This window comes from Lepidochelys kempii, chromosome 3 (assembly GCF_965140285.1).
Source record: "Lepidochelys kempii isolate rLepKem1 chromosome 3, rLepKem1.hap1, whole genome shotgun sequence".
NCBI lineage: Eukaryota > Metazoa > Chordata > Testudines > Cheloniidae > Lepidochelys > Lepidochelys kempii.
In genome coordinates this window covers 165,459,539-165,476,868 of record NC_136382.1, presented here as the reverse complement: position 1 = coordinate 165,476,868, position 17,330 = coordinate 165,459,539, and the positions used below count along the sequence as shown (strand labels likewise).

General features: G+C 41.5%; 1 protein-coding gene across 1 annotated transcript in view; it reads right to left on the bottom strand.

Annotated features, from left to right (window-relative positions):
* Nucleotides 1-17,330, bottom strand: part of USH2A (usherin) — a 572,584-nt gene that overhangs the window by 140,142 nt on the left and 415,112 nt on the right. Inside the window, exon 47 of the mRNA XM_073338913.2 lies at nucleotides 11,209-11,407. Coding sequence (XP_073195014.2) covers nucleotides 11,209-11,407 — 199 coding nt within the window. The remainder of the gene's footprint in view (nucleotides 1-11,208; nucleotides 11,408-17,330) is intronic.

Genomic DNA, 17,330 nt, shown 5'->3' with positions numbered 1-17,330 from the left:
AACTCTTCTGGCTCTATCAATCTGTTTCTTCACTTCCACAGGTGGGTACTGTAGCTGTAAGAATGCTTGATAGAGATCTTGTAGGTGTTTGTCTCTGTCTGAGGGGTTGGAGCAAATGCAGTTGTATCGCAGAGCTTGGCTGTAGACAATGGATCGTGTGGTGTGGTCAGGGTGAAAGCTGGAGGCATGTAGGTAGGAATAGCGGTCAGTAGGTTTCCAGTATAGGGTGGTGTTTATGTGACCATCTTTTATTAGGACTGTAGTGTCCAGGAAGGGGATCTCTTGTGTGGACTGGACCAGGCTGAGGTTGATGGTGGGATGGAAATTGTTGAAATCATGGTGGAATTCCTCAAGGGCTTCTTTTCCATGGGTCCAGATGATGAAGATGTCATCAATGTAGTGCAAGCAGAGTAGGAGCATTAGAGAACGAGAGCTGAGGAAGCGCTGTTCTAAGTCAGCCATAAAAATGTTGGCATACTGTGGAGCCTTGCGGGTACCCATAGCAGTGCCGCTGATTTCAAGGTATACATTGTCCCCAAATGTAAAATAGTTATGGGTAAGGACAAAGTCACAAAGTTCAGCCACCAGGTTAGCAGTGACATTATCGGGGATAGTGTTCTTGACGGCTTGTAGTTTATCTTTGTGTGGAATGTTGGTGTAGAGGGCTTCTATATCCATAGTGGCCAGGATGGTGTTCATCTCCTGATAACACCATCCTGGCCACTATGGGGAGGTATTTTTTCATGCTTTGTTTGTATAAAAAGATCTTCTACACTTTCCACAGTATGCATCCGAGGAAGTGAGCTGTAGCCCACGAAAGCTTATGCTCAAATAAATTGGTTAGTCTCTAAGGTGCCACAAGTACTCCTTTTCTTTTTGTAGATATAACATTTACACAACACTATGTATATCCTTCCTGGAAGAAACACACAATCCATGCTGCCACTCCCCTCTACTCTGTGCTACTATCTTGTGTACATGACACCTTTCCTTTTACTGTTCATGTAAGAAAATAAATTGTATTCTCAACTACCTTGTAAATTTCTGATCACCAGATTCCATCTGGCTTTCATGGGGGTGTGCAGTGCAGTGAGATTAAAGGAATATAGAAAGCAAGGAACCACTGCCTCTGACTTTCCATGATCTGCAAAAAAGCCAGGCAGAAAGGCAGTGGCTCCATCTCTCTCTCACCACAGGACCATACAATGCCCTGAAGGGGACAGAGATGGGTAAAGCATTATAAAGAATGGGTTCACCTTATAAAGGAGCGTTGTGATAGGCACAGTCCTTCTGCCATACAGTGCTCCTCTGAGAAGGTGAAGCTCTGCATCAACCCCAGTGCAGGGTTGTACTTAAATGACCTGTGGTTACTACTCCTTAAAAATAAAGCTGCATGAGGTCTGGTCAGTAGTAAGCCACTCTTCCTTCTTTCAGAGTAGCAGCCGTGTTAATCTGTATTCACAAAAAGAAAAGGAGTACTTGTGGCACCTTAGAGATTAACCAAATTTATTTGAGCATAAGCTTTCGTGAGCTACAGCTCACTTCATCGGATGTAGCTCACGAAAGCTTATGCTCAGATAAATTGGTTAGTCTCTAAGGTGCCACAAGTACTTCTTTTCTTCTTCCTTCTTCACTCACATTTGTCACCAGATGGCAGATGGACCCAGAAGATTAGCTACCGTGTCTCTACCTTCCCAGGTCCCTAAAAGTAGCCTTGGCTCTATCAAATCAGCCAATATGTGTATCATTGGCCCCAATGTAGACTGCATGAATCAGAAATTCTTCAGACTTCCTAAGGGTATCCTCTGTTCCTCTTTTCATATTACTTCTCTTGGGACACCAGAGGCAGTATACAATCTAGTTATCCAAGTAAATGATGGCTTAAAACCTAGTCTTCAACCCTTCTCTATCTCTTTCTCACTGGCGGTCTCTTCTGATGGTGCTTCTCTTTGTAATCTACCTAATTTGGTTTCTCTGGTTTCTTTCACAGGCTTCAGTTGCTTGTCAATGTTTCCTTGTCACCCAGGATGAAAAGCAGTGAGAACTTGATCCATATATTGTCCCCCTGGACTTAGAAGTACTGCACATCTTTGAAATAGCCAGCACTGGATCCTGCAGTAGCCATTTTATAGTCCAGTTGATGTTCTTTCTTCAAATAATGCCTTGAGTGTACTGGGCACAGCCACTCCACATGCCTCAAAGAAGTATTGTAAGACACACTTTATTACTGATTGTAAAGTGTTTTGAGACCCTTGGATGGAAGGTGCTATGTAAGTGTAAAGTATAATTATTAATGTTTCTTCTTTCCCAACTAAACTCCCTTGGGAAATCCCCTGTCAGATAACCAGCTATGTTCTCTGAGCCTCAGTAACTAGCTCCACACTCTTATTTAAAATAACTCAAGTCTTCCTGTTAGGATCTTCCAAAACCCCACACAGAGCTTCCCAAAAAAATCCCCAGTCAGAGCTAAAATACGTCTGGACATTTTTAATCTGGCGTTACCAATTGATGCACTTGGTACTATTATTATGTAGTTCCATAACGTCCTCTGCAGCCAGCTGTAAATTGTGAAATAGCACTTTTTTGGCAGCACTCTCAAGACAGTTAGTTACTATTTGCATTGGTATTAAGCTCAAAGAATTTGCATTATCAACCCATAAAATAAATTGTATTCAAGTAGCGTTAGGATTATGTCACAAACCAAATCAGCAAAGGCATTGAAAGTAATGGCTAAAGGTTATTATTATCTCATCCTCTTATATTTAGGTGTGGCAGCACATACTGGATGTTGTAATGGTGCCCAGCAATTTGAGATCCTTGCAGTAATCAGACACAGGAGCCCAAACACTTGACCAGGTCTGAGATTCCACCCTGCAGAAGGCTGTGACATATGTACAGACTAGACAACAGGTCCTTAGCTATAGTCGATGTACTTAAGATTGTTGTTACATTAATTCATTTGCAAATTGATACTTGTAAAAATCTTACTATCACACACATAGTGGTAAATCACTCTTGGGCTGTATTTTCTATGAACAGCAGGTGGTGATCGTGTTCCCTTTGCTCACTACAGGCATCCTTCAAAGCTACTAGCTGTGAGCACTTGGTTGCTCAGGCATGCGCTTGTGTAAGGCAGGGAGCAGCCATGTTTATCTATCTTATCACACACACACACCTCCAGAGCCACCTATGAGAATGGCAAGTCTCAAAAGACTAGATGGAATTCTTATGAGCTATGAGCTTGTTAAAAACAGTTTTCTGCTTGTGGAGTAAGCACTGCAGCAATGACTGACCCTTGACATCCTCATAGGGGAAAGAAATCTCTTCTATTAGTAAATGCTGCTATTTTTTGGTTAATTGGTCCCCAGTACTGTGTAAGTTCCCTGCTGTCCATTGGCCAGACCATAGGAACTGAAAATGCATCTCCTGGTGTTACATTACGGGGACCTGGTGCTGTGGTGAGAGTCCAATGAGGCCATTCACTCCTCTTCCCAAGCTGTTGCTTTCCTTGGACAATTAACACAGATGTGAATTTTAAAACCTGTGAGTAATAATTCTGTTTGCAGTGCTGTACGTTGCCCTAGTTGAAGAATTTGCATTTGGGATGTTATTGACCAAAGCTTACTATATTTCTGTATTGTCCTCTTTTTGGGGGGCAGATGTTGACCTGAGCATCTTGCCCAAGCCCTGAGTGAACCTAGAATGGACTTTGCAACACTGCTGCTAATGTTCACGTGAATGCTGACAGGCTTGTGGCCTGAATGGAATGTGCCTTGCGATGCTGCCTTCTATATTCTGTCTAAATGCTGTCCGAGAGTCCTGCCTGTGAGGTTGAGCTATTTCAGGAGGCTAGATATAAAACCAGTATTTTTGCAACTGTTCTTCTTAAAGAAATGAGTCCCGACAATGTTTTGAATAAATGGCATTCATGTATTAATTATGATGAGTCAAGGGGCAAGCTTGCACTTCCTAGTAATGCCAGAGCTATGTTTGATTAGTTCATTAACAGCAGATTTATGTAGCTTGTCGCTGCTGAAAATAAAAGTACTGCAGCTGTATTAACACTTCCATTCAGTCTCGTTTTAGGCACTGAACTGTACACTGTGACCACTGTTGTTATTCAAACTCATGAGCCATTGCTTAATGAAATTATTTCCTTATACACCACTATTTTAATTATTTTTTTTATTGCGACAGTCTCTGATTGCTTGCTTGGTTAAATTCAGGATGCACATAGCAACAGCAGGACAGTTCAGGTGGTATAGCTACACAGGCAATGCAGACGTGTATCTTAGCTGCCGGGTGGAGTGGTACCACACTCCACCAGTAATTTGAATATCTTCCTCCGACTCCAGAGGATGTTTGTTCAATTGGCTAAAGTCCTTTTAAAGATTTCAAGTGTGAATAGGATTGTGTGGGAAACATACATTAGTAACGACACCTAGGCAAGAGAGCGTTATGAACTTCAGCAGACTGAAAACACCGGCATAACAATCCTGGGACTGAAAAAGAGGTACTGTCACATAGTGTACATTTCATATGTGATTATACAAATGAGGTCCACAAATGTATTGTAAGCCAGAGCTCGACACTCAGCTTTTCAGTATAGCTTGTCTTCTTATGGTTTTTGGTACTCAAGCATCACACTTGTGATGATGGCACAAGAGTATATTTTGATGAAGAAAGAAAGAAATGCCACCCCAAGGAGTTTTATTAGAATAAGTTCAAACAGGTTTACAAGATTCAACAAGTGCAGAACAAATTACCTAGGACTAAACTTAGGACCTGATCCAAAGCCCATTGAAGTCAATGGGAGGCTTTGGATGAGGCTTTAAACTACTTCATTCATGGTCCTTTGCTTGTGCATGGATTTAAAATTAAACAGTGATTCACACAGAGTAAAAGATTATTTGACACATTGCATTCCTATTACTGAAGTGTGGGTTTCTTTGTTGGGGGTGGAATTGTGTTTTAACACTCTTATTTTGTATATAAGGTAAAAAGAACACAGTCCCTTTGTTCCAGTGTTCCATAACAACCAAACTGATATTGCAAAATGTCACCCTTTGATCAACAGATAAGGAAAAATGTTAACACATAACACTGGATCTCCAATTTAATTACATACAAATGGACTGATTGTCCTCTCACTTAATACCTGCACAAATCAAGTATAACCCCATTTAAGTCAATGGAGTTACACCAGGATACAACTGGTGTGAGAGGAAAATCAGGCCCATTGTCTCTTGCATAACATATACAATTAATAAAATGAGTGAAATGCCAGCTTGCTTGAGGGAGACTCCATGACACATTTCAAAGGTGACTTTCCCAATGTTTGCCCCAATTACCACTGGTTAAAGCGGGAGAAAGAAGGAGTGGAAGGAGAAGGAAAGAGAAGACTGCAGCTCAGCATTGGGTGTCTGTGACCAAAGTTAGATGATTGCTCTTGAGCAAGCAGATGTGGTTCAAGAGGCATGCGGTGGCTGAAGTAGTTGAGCTTAATGAAAAAGGGAGCAAGAGGAGTTGGGAGAAGCTGATTTTGGCTTAGGAGGGAGGGTTTGAAGTAACCAAGTTTCACCTGAAGGAGGGTGAGAGGAAAAAGAAAGAACCAAATGTGGTTCAACACAGTAGCCTCTGAGGGTGCCATAGAAAGAATTCTGTAGCACAGCAATGGTGACAACTGCATTTGAAAATCCACAGGTTTTCTTCCAAGTCTCATTACCCATTTAATCAGAGCCCATTCAGACTTAGCTGTGCCCCAACAGGTCCGTGTGGATATTGTCCCCCCAAAACGTTCACACACAGTCTCGCTCTCCCATCAGTGGCCAAACTATATGTGGATGCCTGGCTCAGAGGAAGGCAACAGAACACCATCAATATGTTGGGAGCGTTATTTGCATTTCAGAAGCAAAATGGGCAGGACATGCCCCTAGTCAGACATTCAAAATGTGCTAATCATGGATTTTTTGGTTTGCTGACAGTTGTAAAAAAAATCATGGGAAAAAATTGTTTTCAATCAACCCAAAATCAAAAATGTCCAGAATTTTTGGCCAATTAAAAAGTTGGGGAAAAATTTATTTCAGGTTTCAGAACAAACAAAACATTTCATTTTGATTTCAGGCAATTTTAAAACTTAAAAAAATAAAAATAAAACAAAAGGACATTTCTAAAAACATGAAAAATCTAAACGTTTATTTTAGAAAATGTCAAAATGAAAGGTTTTGACTTTTTCAGATTTTTTTTTAGGGGTTGTTTGGTTTGGGTTTTATTTTTTTTTTAACTAAAATAATTTGCTGAAACAACGTAAATCGATTAAAGTTTTTATCAACCTGTTTTCTCAAAAAAACTTCCAGCTGAAAAATTTCACCCAGCGGTATTCAAACGTATAAAGTGGTGATAGAGTGTCCCACAGTGATTCCCACAGGCCCTTAGGGACTGTTGGCAATGTGTATTACAGCAGGCCAAGCACTGGCTTGTGAGGGGTATCCACAATCGGGAAGATAGGGGGACAATATTTTCATCAAGTCACCTGCATGACTGAGTGGATTTTTTATGTAGGTCTATGTGACATGGAAGTCTTTCCCCTTTGGACCACCTCAAACTGCCTGGGCACTTCCACGTCTGTAAGCCCCCCTGGGTTATTTAGGGAGTCCTCTCCACCAGTTCACCAGTACAACCTCGGGCAGGAACATACAATTAGAAATAAACTTCCCGCTTAGCCCACTCTCTGGGGAGGGAGAGGAAAAGATCTCCTCCTCTCGATATTCTGTCTCCTGTGCCCCCCTCCCAGCCTTCTTCCCTTGCACTTTCCTCCCTGTCCTTTAACTGTTCCCAGCTGAAAGCTGATTGCAGTCATTGGGTATGTCGACACTGAGATTAGAAAGAAAAAAAACAAAAACCAATACCCATGGCAGAGAGTCCCAGAGCCAAAGCTAAAAATTGCAGTGTAGGCATGGGGGCTCGGGTTGGAGCCTGGGCTCTCAGACCCACACCCTCATGGTTTCAGAGTCAGAACTCTAGCCCGAGCCCCAGTGCCTACACTGCAATTTTATAGCCCCAAATCCTCCACCCCAAGTCATCTGGCCAAAGCCAGCTGCAGCCATGCTGTCGGTCTTTTATCCCAGGGTGAACTTACCTATTAGCTTATCAGTTTCCTGCCTAATCAAGCCATTAAGCATGCATCCTCCCCCCACTTTAAATCCACTCCAGGGGGTAGGGATAGTTAGTACCTTAGTGACCAGAATGCTGGGTCAGCTCTAGGCTGCTAGCACTCTGTCACCATCTATTTTAAATTATTCCCAGGGCTCTACTTCCACACTAATAGTAATAAATGTGACAGACCCAGACCAGTGGGGTACAAGAATCTGGTAGAAGGCAAATATACTGGCCACAGGATGAATAGTTTTCTGTTCCCTGAGTGACCAGAGCAGGGGCTGCCCTAGAGCAATCAGGAACCTGCTAGAACCAATTAAGAGAGGCAAGCTAATTAAGACACCTGGAGCCAATTAAGAACATACTAGAATCAATTATGGCAGGCAGGCTAATCAGGACACCTGGTTTAAAAAGGACCTCCCATCAGTTAGTGGAGGGTGTGCAAGGAGCAGGGAGTGAGAAGGCGTGCTGCTGGAGAAATGAGGAGTACAAGCGTGATCAGGCTTCAGGAGGAAGATTCTGCGGTGAGGATAAAGAAGGTGCTGGGGGGAGGCCATGGGGAAGTAGCCCAGGGAGTTGCAGCTGTAGCTGTCTTGGAGCTGATACAGGAGACTTAGACAGTCGCTATCCGCAGGGCCCTGGGCTGGAACCCAGTGTAGAGGGCGGGCCCAGGTTCCTCCCAACTCCTGATTGGACACAGGAGGCGTTGATCTGGTCTGTGAGCAACACCAGAAGGGAAGGTCTAATTTGGAAAGGGATCTGGTCTGTCCCCGACCCACTAGGTGGGACAACAGAGACTGCGGAGATTGTTCTCCATTTCCCCCATGCTGGCCAGTGATGATGTTAGCTGAGTGACCGGCAGGTTTGAGCCTCTAGAAGAAGCGGCCAAACTGAGGGCTGCTGTGAACCTCTGAGATGAGTAAATCTGCCAAAAAGCACAGGACCCATCAGGGCAGAGGAGGAACTTTGTCACATAAATGCTTACCAATGCTTGTACTGCACCTAGCTCGATAGGACCAAATCCAGAAGAAGAAGAAGAAGAAGCAGCATCTTCTAGAAGTCTTGAGCACTACCAAAGTGCAAACAATACGTAATACAGCCTCTGGTGGAGTGGACTCAGTAAATAAGAGTAGTGCTTACAAACATGAAGTGTCCTGTTTGTCATATGAGGATAACTACCTCAGAAGGTAGTTATGATGCTAAATGCATTAGTGTTTGTGAGGTGCTCAGTTAGTACCATGATGAACACCATAGCAGAAAAATAAAACTAACAAAGATGTATTTAAAACATAGAAAATGCAAGTATCTATACAAGACTGTTCGAAGTGTTGTAGCCATGTTAATCCCAGAATCTTAGAGGAACAAGATGGGTGAGATAATATATTTTATTGGACTAACTTCTGTTGGTGAAAGAGAGCTATTCAGAGTCTTCTTTGGATCTATCGCAACATATGCCATACCTCATCCAGTGCACTAAATGCCCCAATAGCAACTATGTGGGTGAAGCCAAATAATCATTACACTCCAATTAATTCACACAGAAAAATGATAAAAGACAAACACCACATCGCCCATGGGCAAACACTTTTCACAAAACCATCACTGCTTATCTGACCTCTCAGTCCTTGTCCTCAAAGGAAACCTGCACAACACCTTCAAAAGATGAGCCTGGGAGCTTAAACTCATAACTTTGTTAGACACTAAAAATCATGGTCTGAATAAAGACAGCAGATTTATATCTGGTTACAACAATCTGTAAGCCACTACCCCTCGCACCTCCTTGTTATCCTATGACTGGAGAAGTGTTATCGGGCCACTTCACCTTGGAATGTATTAACTACACGTGCTAAACAATCTGTTCCACTTTGTATTGAGTTGCAGCACTCTGAATACCTTTTCCAGACCTGAAGAAAAGCTCTGTGCAAGCTCGAAAGCTTGTCTCTTTTACCAATAGAACTTGATCCAATAAAAGATATTGCCTCATCACCTTGTGTCTCTCTCTACATGAGACTGAAATTTTCCATCCTAAGAGTCACTATGAAAATGGAGTGAAGAAAAACAAAGTAACCCACATTCATTGAGAAAAAATATCTTTTAAAGTCAGTATTAATAATTCGGTGTAAGTAGCACAGGTAAGGGGTAGACGCATATTTTTTTTCTTTACATTCTCCCTAGAAGTATTAAAAATAATGCTACATGCTACATTTTATTAAACATTTACATTTGTTTCTCAAAAAGTAAAAAACAAAAAACCCCATAAATTAATTTACATTTCAGAACAAAATCATGCTCATAAGTCAGCAGTAAGGTTTCAGAAACGCTAGGTGCATGGCACTCCATTGAATGCAACCCAGAGCTAAACCTGTGTCAGCTGGAATAATTTATATTTTGATCTGAATCCCTCATATAACTCACTTTCTTAATTACTGTCTCCTCTGAAAGTGAATCTTGTGAATACACAGTTAGCTTTAGACACTGAACGCGGAATGATGCGTTGACAAATAGGGACATTATTTCATTACATTAAATCTTACCCTCAAACTAAGAGTTTTCTACCTCATTTGTCAATAAAAACCATTTACAGACTCCTACTGTCTGGCTGCACTATTGATCCAACTCCTGAACAGCAACTAATATGATGATTAATCTGCAAATGACCATAATTTAAAAATATTCCTGATAAATCATGATAGTCCCATTCAGAGTTGCTCATTATTATCATGTAAACAACCACCCACTTGTATCTGAATCTAAATAGATTTGCTGTAAAGCAGAATCAAGTCATTCAATCAAGGAAGAATTTGAAAGGCACCTAATCATCCCAATAAACAATTATTTGCCATGAAAATTATGATGAATGAGTTAAATGTACACCAGGAAGCTTTAATCTTCACTTCATGACCTTCCCCAGAGGTTTTTTCAAATAGACGTGTACTACAGTGTAATTGCAAACCTAGAAACTTCACTATGATCTCTATGCTTCACACTATGACTACTTAGAACTTTATAGTGACAGTGCTGAAAGGACTTAGATCCTCATATACTTCAAAAAGCACAGTTCCTTACTACCTGAGTTAATGAAGTATCTCCTTTAGCTATTTGCAGTATAAAGCATTTGACACACCTCTGAGCAGTTCTGATTGTATCCACTCAAGGGCAGTGGTACACAAACACTAACTAGTTAATTACAGGTTTTAGAGTAGCAGCCGTGTTAGTCTGTATTCACAAAAAGAAAAGGAGTACTTGTGGCACCTTAGCGACTAACAAATTAGTCTCTAAGGTGCCACAAGTACTCCTTTTCTTTTTAGTTAATTACAGGATTTCTTCTGATTAGGATAAATTGTAGTAGAGGGAGTTTATACTTTTCCTGGGAAAATTTCTCAGTGAAAAAGATTCATATTGCCATAGATTTTAAGACTATAAGGGACCATTAGATTTTCTAGTCTGACCTCCTTTTTCAACACAGGCCACGGAACTTCACCCAGTTATGCCTGTAAAGCCCAGTAACTTATGTTTGACTAAAACATCTCTTCCAGAAGGGCAACCAGCCTTGATCTGAAGACATCGAGAAGTGGAGAATCCACCACTCTCCTGGGGAGTTTGTTCCAATGATTAATCACTCTTATTGTTAAAAATTGTGCCTCATTAACAATTTGAATTTGTCTGGCTTAATTTAATTTCCAGGCATTGGTTTGTGTTATGCCTTTCTCCAAAGGTTAAAGAGCCCTTTAATACCTCATACTTTTTCCCTGTAAAGGTACTTAAATGTGGGCACCAGAGCTGGATGCAGTATGTATCATTCTCACCAATACTGTATGCAGTAAAAATCACCTCCTTATTTACACTCACTATTCCTCTCTCCACAATTCCAAAAATCACATTAGCCTTTTTGTCACAGCATTGCCTGGGAGCTTATGTTAAGTTGTTTGTCCACTATGACCCCTAAATACTTTTCAGTGTCACTGCTTTCCAGGGTATAGTCTGCATTCTTTGATTCTAGATGTATGATCTTGCACTTGACTGTTAAGTTAAATATATGCAATTTGCAAGTACCTTAGACTCTGGATGATAGCACAAGTCTCCACAGATGTTTTCATGTATCTTACATTCCAGTGATAGGCATGGTCTATTGCTTCGGTTCATCGGTAGCTGCTGGGCTGCAGTACACCGCCGCCAGGCTTTACGTAAGAGATCATATCCTAGAACAATGCCATTCGGTTGTCCTGGTGATGCCCAGTCAATTTGAAGAGATCTACAGTAAATAGAATAATGTCTGGTACAACAATTAATTTAATAATCCTATTTTTAGTTGAGCTTCTGCTGACATTCACATTAAGTTAGAAGTCTCCAGCAGTTTCTTTTTATATTGGGCATATGGAGTGGAATTATTAAAAGTGTCAAAAATCCCCTTCTAAATTGTCAAATTAACAAAATCTTTAATAGCCAAAAAAGTAGCAAACTAGCAAAATTTGATAATATTTGGGAAAATGAACTCCTTATAAGGACTGGACAAAGCACCTAAAAACTTAGAGCTATAAAAGACCAATTAGATTATCCAGTCTAGGTATCTGCTAACATAAGATTTTTCCTTTCAGAACATTTCCTATCATTTTGCCCAGTTTAATATAGAATAAGTCATACCCTGGCAGGGGAATGGATTAGAAGACCTAATAGAGTAGATACTTCCTATCTCCAGCTTCTATGACTCTAGGATGTATTGTAGCATTGGGCAGTAGCACCATTGCCAAAGTTGAGCTAGACATTCCATTGTAAACCAATCTTTTCATTTGTTAATAACTTTCATAAAATAATTCCTTTTGGTCTGAAACGTCTTCTAATTGTTCCCTCCTCATTGGCTAATTAACAAAAACAATGTTTTGAGCCCTTTGAGTTAGATAAGAATGAAAAAATATGTATTTTTTTCTGCATTAGCAAAATTGTTCGGTTTTATCTTTTTGGTGGTCACATAACTCAACATGACAAATTTTAAAAACTTCAGATTTAGAATGTGTCTCAGTAAGCAATATTCCTCATTCTAAGTTTGAACTTTTTTCATTCAGAAATAAAGCTAGAAGTGGGGGAAAAAAGCATGTATGGTGTGAAGGATTCAAGGCTCCTGGATCTCCCATGGGAAAGGTGTGATTCTGCACTATATTCAACATAGCGCCTATAAGGCACAATCCAGTCCTTGGTTTCAATATTTAGCATCAGATTATCCAGTTTAGAAGAGAGTGAGTGCATTAAAGGAAAAAATTCAGTCTAGTCTGTGGAACACTGGTCACCATTAAAAAGTCATGAGTATTGTCTCCAGGATCAGACCCAGCATTACTAAAAACAGCATTCTATTTTTCCAAAGGAAAGATCTCAAAATTGCCACTAAAAGGAATAAAATTGCCACCCTCTTCCCTAAAAATGTTCTTACTAAAACATTTTTACCCGGATATTTAGAATGAAAACGTTATTAATTTAAAGTTTTGTATTTTAGCACAATCATGATCACCACTTTACATATATTTAGGCTGTTTTGTGTTATTCTCACTGTACAGCAGGTGACATTATCACTTAGGTAATAGATTGCAGTGCAGTGCAGGACTGCTACATACCAGTCCTCCTATCTGTATATAAAATTGTCAAGTACTTACTATTCCCACAATACATTTTTTTTTAAAATCTCCATAGCCCAATTACACAGCCACTGTCAGAATGCCAGTGACATCATAAATTAGCATTAATTTAAACCAAGACAGTTACACTCAAACAGCAGCAGCTGCGATAAACTTTGACATCTTAACAGAATAAAAATAACAGCGCACTATTATTTCACTTCCTTGAGGTATAAACAGAGGAACACACATAGCAATATGCATCTGCAGAGAGAGAATTAATGTCACCTATGAAGGAATAACTTCACAGGTGACTTGTAGAGTCACTATTATTATTCTGAGGTCTTCATCTGACTCACTGAATTAATTCCACATTCTGTAGATGGCTATTTTGTATTCACTGCATATTCAACTATCAAAAAAACCCCAACCTCCCTACACTTAAGTAACATTCCAGGGTCTGATTTAAACCCACAAAAGCAGGAAAATATACAGAGAAAGCTGAAGAGGGGAGAAGAAAAGAAAGAAAGGCTAGTACTTCAAACTTTATTCATACCATTGTGACTCTCTTCCAGTCTTTGCACACTGCAGTACCATGGCAAGCCAATATTTCTAGCCATACTGCTGAATGATTTTGTGTTCGAGAGCTTCACTCAGACCATCAGGGTAAATTTTCAAAGCATTGTGCAGGGTTTTACAGGTTTGCAAGTCATATTTCTCACTAAAGTAAAGCGGAATCTCGTCTAAAACCTCGTACAATGGTTTGAGCATTTTATCCCTTATGTAGGGCTCAATGTATGCTACTGTTTAAAAAGCAAGCACTTTATTATTATACTATTTACACAGATACAACTAGAGCTAAGTGAATACTGTGATGGTGCCCCCCATAAGGCTTTATGGAAATAGGCTTATGAATGTATATATGGCATACCTGGAATATGTTTTATGCTACATATACCATGTAACATATCTCTGTAAAGGTTATGATCTACTGAATTTATTCATCCTATTTGTATGCATTATTGTATTCGAAGTTATGAATATTGGCTGTATACTTGTTGGATTTTAAATAACCTTAGTAAGGCATTTGGTCAGCTTCTCCAACCAAGAAGCACTTAAGGGACAATGAATCTTGGAAGGTTCCAATTTCCATGAGAAGTTTACATGAGGACATTCAAGGTAGCAGGTGAGCAATGGCTGCTGTCTGTAAAAACTGAGTCATGCATGGACATGTGACTTGCCCAGGTGACGCCAAAACTCCATGTTGGAGCTGGACTTTGCATAGGAGAGAGGAGGGGGGCCTCCACCCACAAGAGAGAGTCTATTTAAGCCCGTGGGAGACCCCTCCATTTTGTCTTCAGCTGGGTAAACAGAGCCTCTCCACCGCCAAGGATACCTGAAAAAAACTGGAACAAACTAACTACAGGGGGTGTGAGTGATTGCTGGACCCAGAGTAGAAGGAAGCTTACTGGAACACCACTGAGGGTGAGATTTTGTCTGTATTCAGTTTTCTTAGACATAGACCTGCGGGTTTTATTTTATTTTACTTGGTAATTCACTTTGTTCTGTCTGTTACTACCTGGAACCACTTAAATTCTACTTTCTGTATTTAATAAAATCTTTTTACTTATTAATTAACCCAGAGTATGTATTAATACCTGGAGGGGGGGGGGCACAAACAGCTGTGCATATCTCTTTCAATGTTATAGAGGGTGAACAATTTATGAGTTTATCCTGGATAAGTTTTATACAGGATAAAATGGATTTATTTGGGGTTTGGACCCCATTGGGAGTTGGGCATCTGAGTGTTAAAGACAGGAACACTTCTTAAGTTGCTTTCAGTTAAGTCTGCAGCTTTGGGGCACGTGGTTCAGACCCTGGGTCTGTGTTGGAGCAGACTGGTGTGTCTGGCTCAGCAAGACGGGGTGCTGGACTCCCAGGCTGGCAGGGAAAGCGGGGCAGAAGTAGTCTTGGCACATCAGTTGGCAACCCCAAGAGGGTTTCTGTGATCCAACCCATCACAAATACTATTTAAAATAACTGCAAATACTTGCACAAATTCTTTAATACATTTGTTTCAGCCCTTCAGTGTGTCCTTTTCAGGTGAAATTCACCCCTGTCCAGAGGATCAGAAGAAGGACTATGCACCACTTAAAATAGACTTATATTCAGCAGGGATTGAATAGGACTTATGTTGCACATAAGCTTTGTGTAACAAATGTCATCTTGGCCATGAGACTCAACTGGGGGCCTCCACAGCTATAGATTCTTGAGCGTCCACTGCTTGAGCTAAAGAGCCAGACTCTGTAGTTGGGAGCTGTAACAGAATCACATCCTCTGGATTGGCACAGATGGGGATGCATTACACACTGCTCTGTGGTTTACACATTTCCTCTGGACAGAGGAAACTCATCCCAAGCAGCTGAAGCCCAGCAGAGTTCAACCCCCACTTATGATAGCTGTCACCTTTGCTAACGTACTAAGGTTCAAACCAGGGACCCATGCTTCATGCTGGGGAGTCTGGCCCACAGAAGAGAATCAAGACATGAGGCACCAGAACTACAACTCCCAGGAAGCACCTCAGGAGAACATATTAATTTCAAACTGACCTCAACAATATGTTTTGAAACACTTTGGGAATTTGGGAATGTTGAAATATTTCATTTTAATCAGACATTACTGACAAACGTTTTCAGAATTTTCCATTCCACAAATATTTCAACTTTTTGCCCCGACAGAGCAGGGGTGGGCAAACTACGGCCCGTGGGCCCCCTCTGATGCCGCAGTCCCCGCGCTGCTCTCAGAGGTGGCCAGCACCATGTCCCTGCGGCCCGCGGGGTGGGGGGCAAGAGAGCTGCATGTGTTGCCCTTGCCTCCAGGCACCGCCCCCCGCAGCTCCCACTGACTGGGAACGGGGAACCGCGGCCAATGGGAGCTTCGGGGAAGGTACCTGGAGGGGTGGCAAGGGCAGCGTGCAGAGCCCTGTGCCTCCCCCTCCCCCAGAGGCCGCGCAGGGACATGGTTCTGGCCGCTTTCTGGAGCGGCACAGCATGGGGCCAGGGCAGGCATGCAGGGAGCCTCCGCTGGCCCCGGTGTGCGCCGCTGGCACCCTGGAGCCGCTTTAGGTAAGTGGCGCCGGCCCGGCGCCATAACCCCTCTGCACCCTACTCCCCAACTCCCTGCCCTAAGCCCCCTGCCTGCACCTCGCACCCCTCCTGCACCCCAATCCCCTACCCTAAGCCTCCTGCTGCACCCAAACCACCTTCCCTGAGCCCCCTCATACAACCCACACCCCTCCTCTGCCCCAATCCCTTGCCCTGAGCCCGTTCCCGCACCCCCTCCCACACCCTGCACTCCCTCCCACACCCCAACTGCCTGCCCCAGCCCTGCATACAATTTCCCCACCTAGATGTGGCCCTCGGCCCAAAAAGTTTGCCCACTCCTGCAATAGAGAATAAAACAAAAATTTGAAATATCTGAATTTTGATCAGCTCTAGTTATTAGGAGTTTGATTATTATAGTATCAACAACCACAAGGATCCAAAAATCATAAGTTTGTCTTAAACATTATAAGATTTAAAGACAAGTAATTTGGGGGTTGTGACTTTAGTCTTTAGGGTTCATATTTTCAAGCTTTTCTCCTCAAGGATGAGGGCTAGACATTTACTTTTTAAAAAAAATGAAATCTGAGATTCTTACATAATCCACTGACTTTGGGAGTGGGGGCCTTAAGAAAAATACCAAAAATTATGAGATTCACAATAAAATGGTAAAAGATGGGAACACTGTTGTTATTCTTACTAGTAGTGATCGTTGGGGCAAATAAATTCCTAATTAGGGATCACATATATTGAATTATTGTCTCTCTAGAGCACCACTTCTTCATAGCAGATGGAGTCTTTTGTATTGGACAACAGTACTTAGATATTTAGGGATGCAGTACGACACAATAACCAAGACACAGACTTGCTGGGACTGGGAATCAGATAAATAGTTATTTTCTCCTTAAGAGCTACCGGTTATAAGTGCTATACAGCTAAGTATTTATTATTAGAGAATTTTTAGTTTGAAGATCACAGATCCTCAGGATAATTCTTACTGATTTGTCATGGTCTGGGTTGATCCACATGAGCACCTGCAAATTCTGCTTCCCCCAAAAGCACCTAAGGGGCTTTTCATTTCTTTCAGACAGCTCTGAGGAGTTCTCTGTAGTGTAGCCCCTAGCCCTCAGACTCCTTACCACAGCCACCAACCTCTTAGTTCAGAACAGGATGGAATCCCCAATAGGGTTCATCTGCACTGTCCCTTACTTGTCTGGAGTGGTCAGAGTTGTTATTAAGCAACACAGCCATTACTTTGCCAGAGGGCTGAGTTTATCATCTTTGAAACACCAACAAATAAATAAATAAATAAATAAATAAAATCTGTTTTTTAAAAAGCAAAAACTGATTTTCAAAACAGAGGAAGTGATTAATCCACTATCCAAACCAGTAGTCAGCTGGAAAGTGCATGGCATGGTGAGAGAAGAGCACCATGCTTCTAGTACTGAAATGAAATGTCTCACATAGGGAT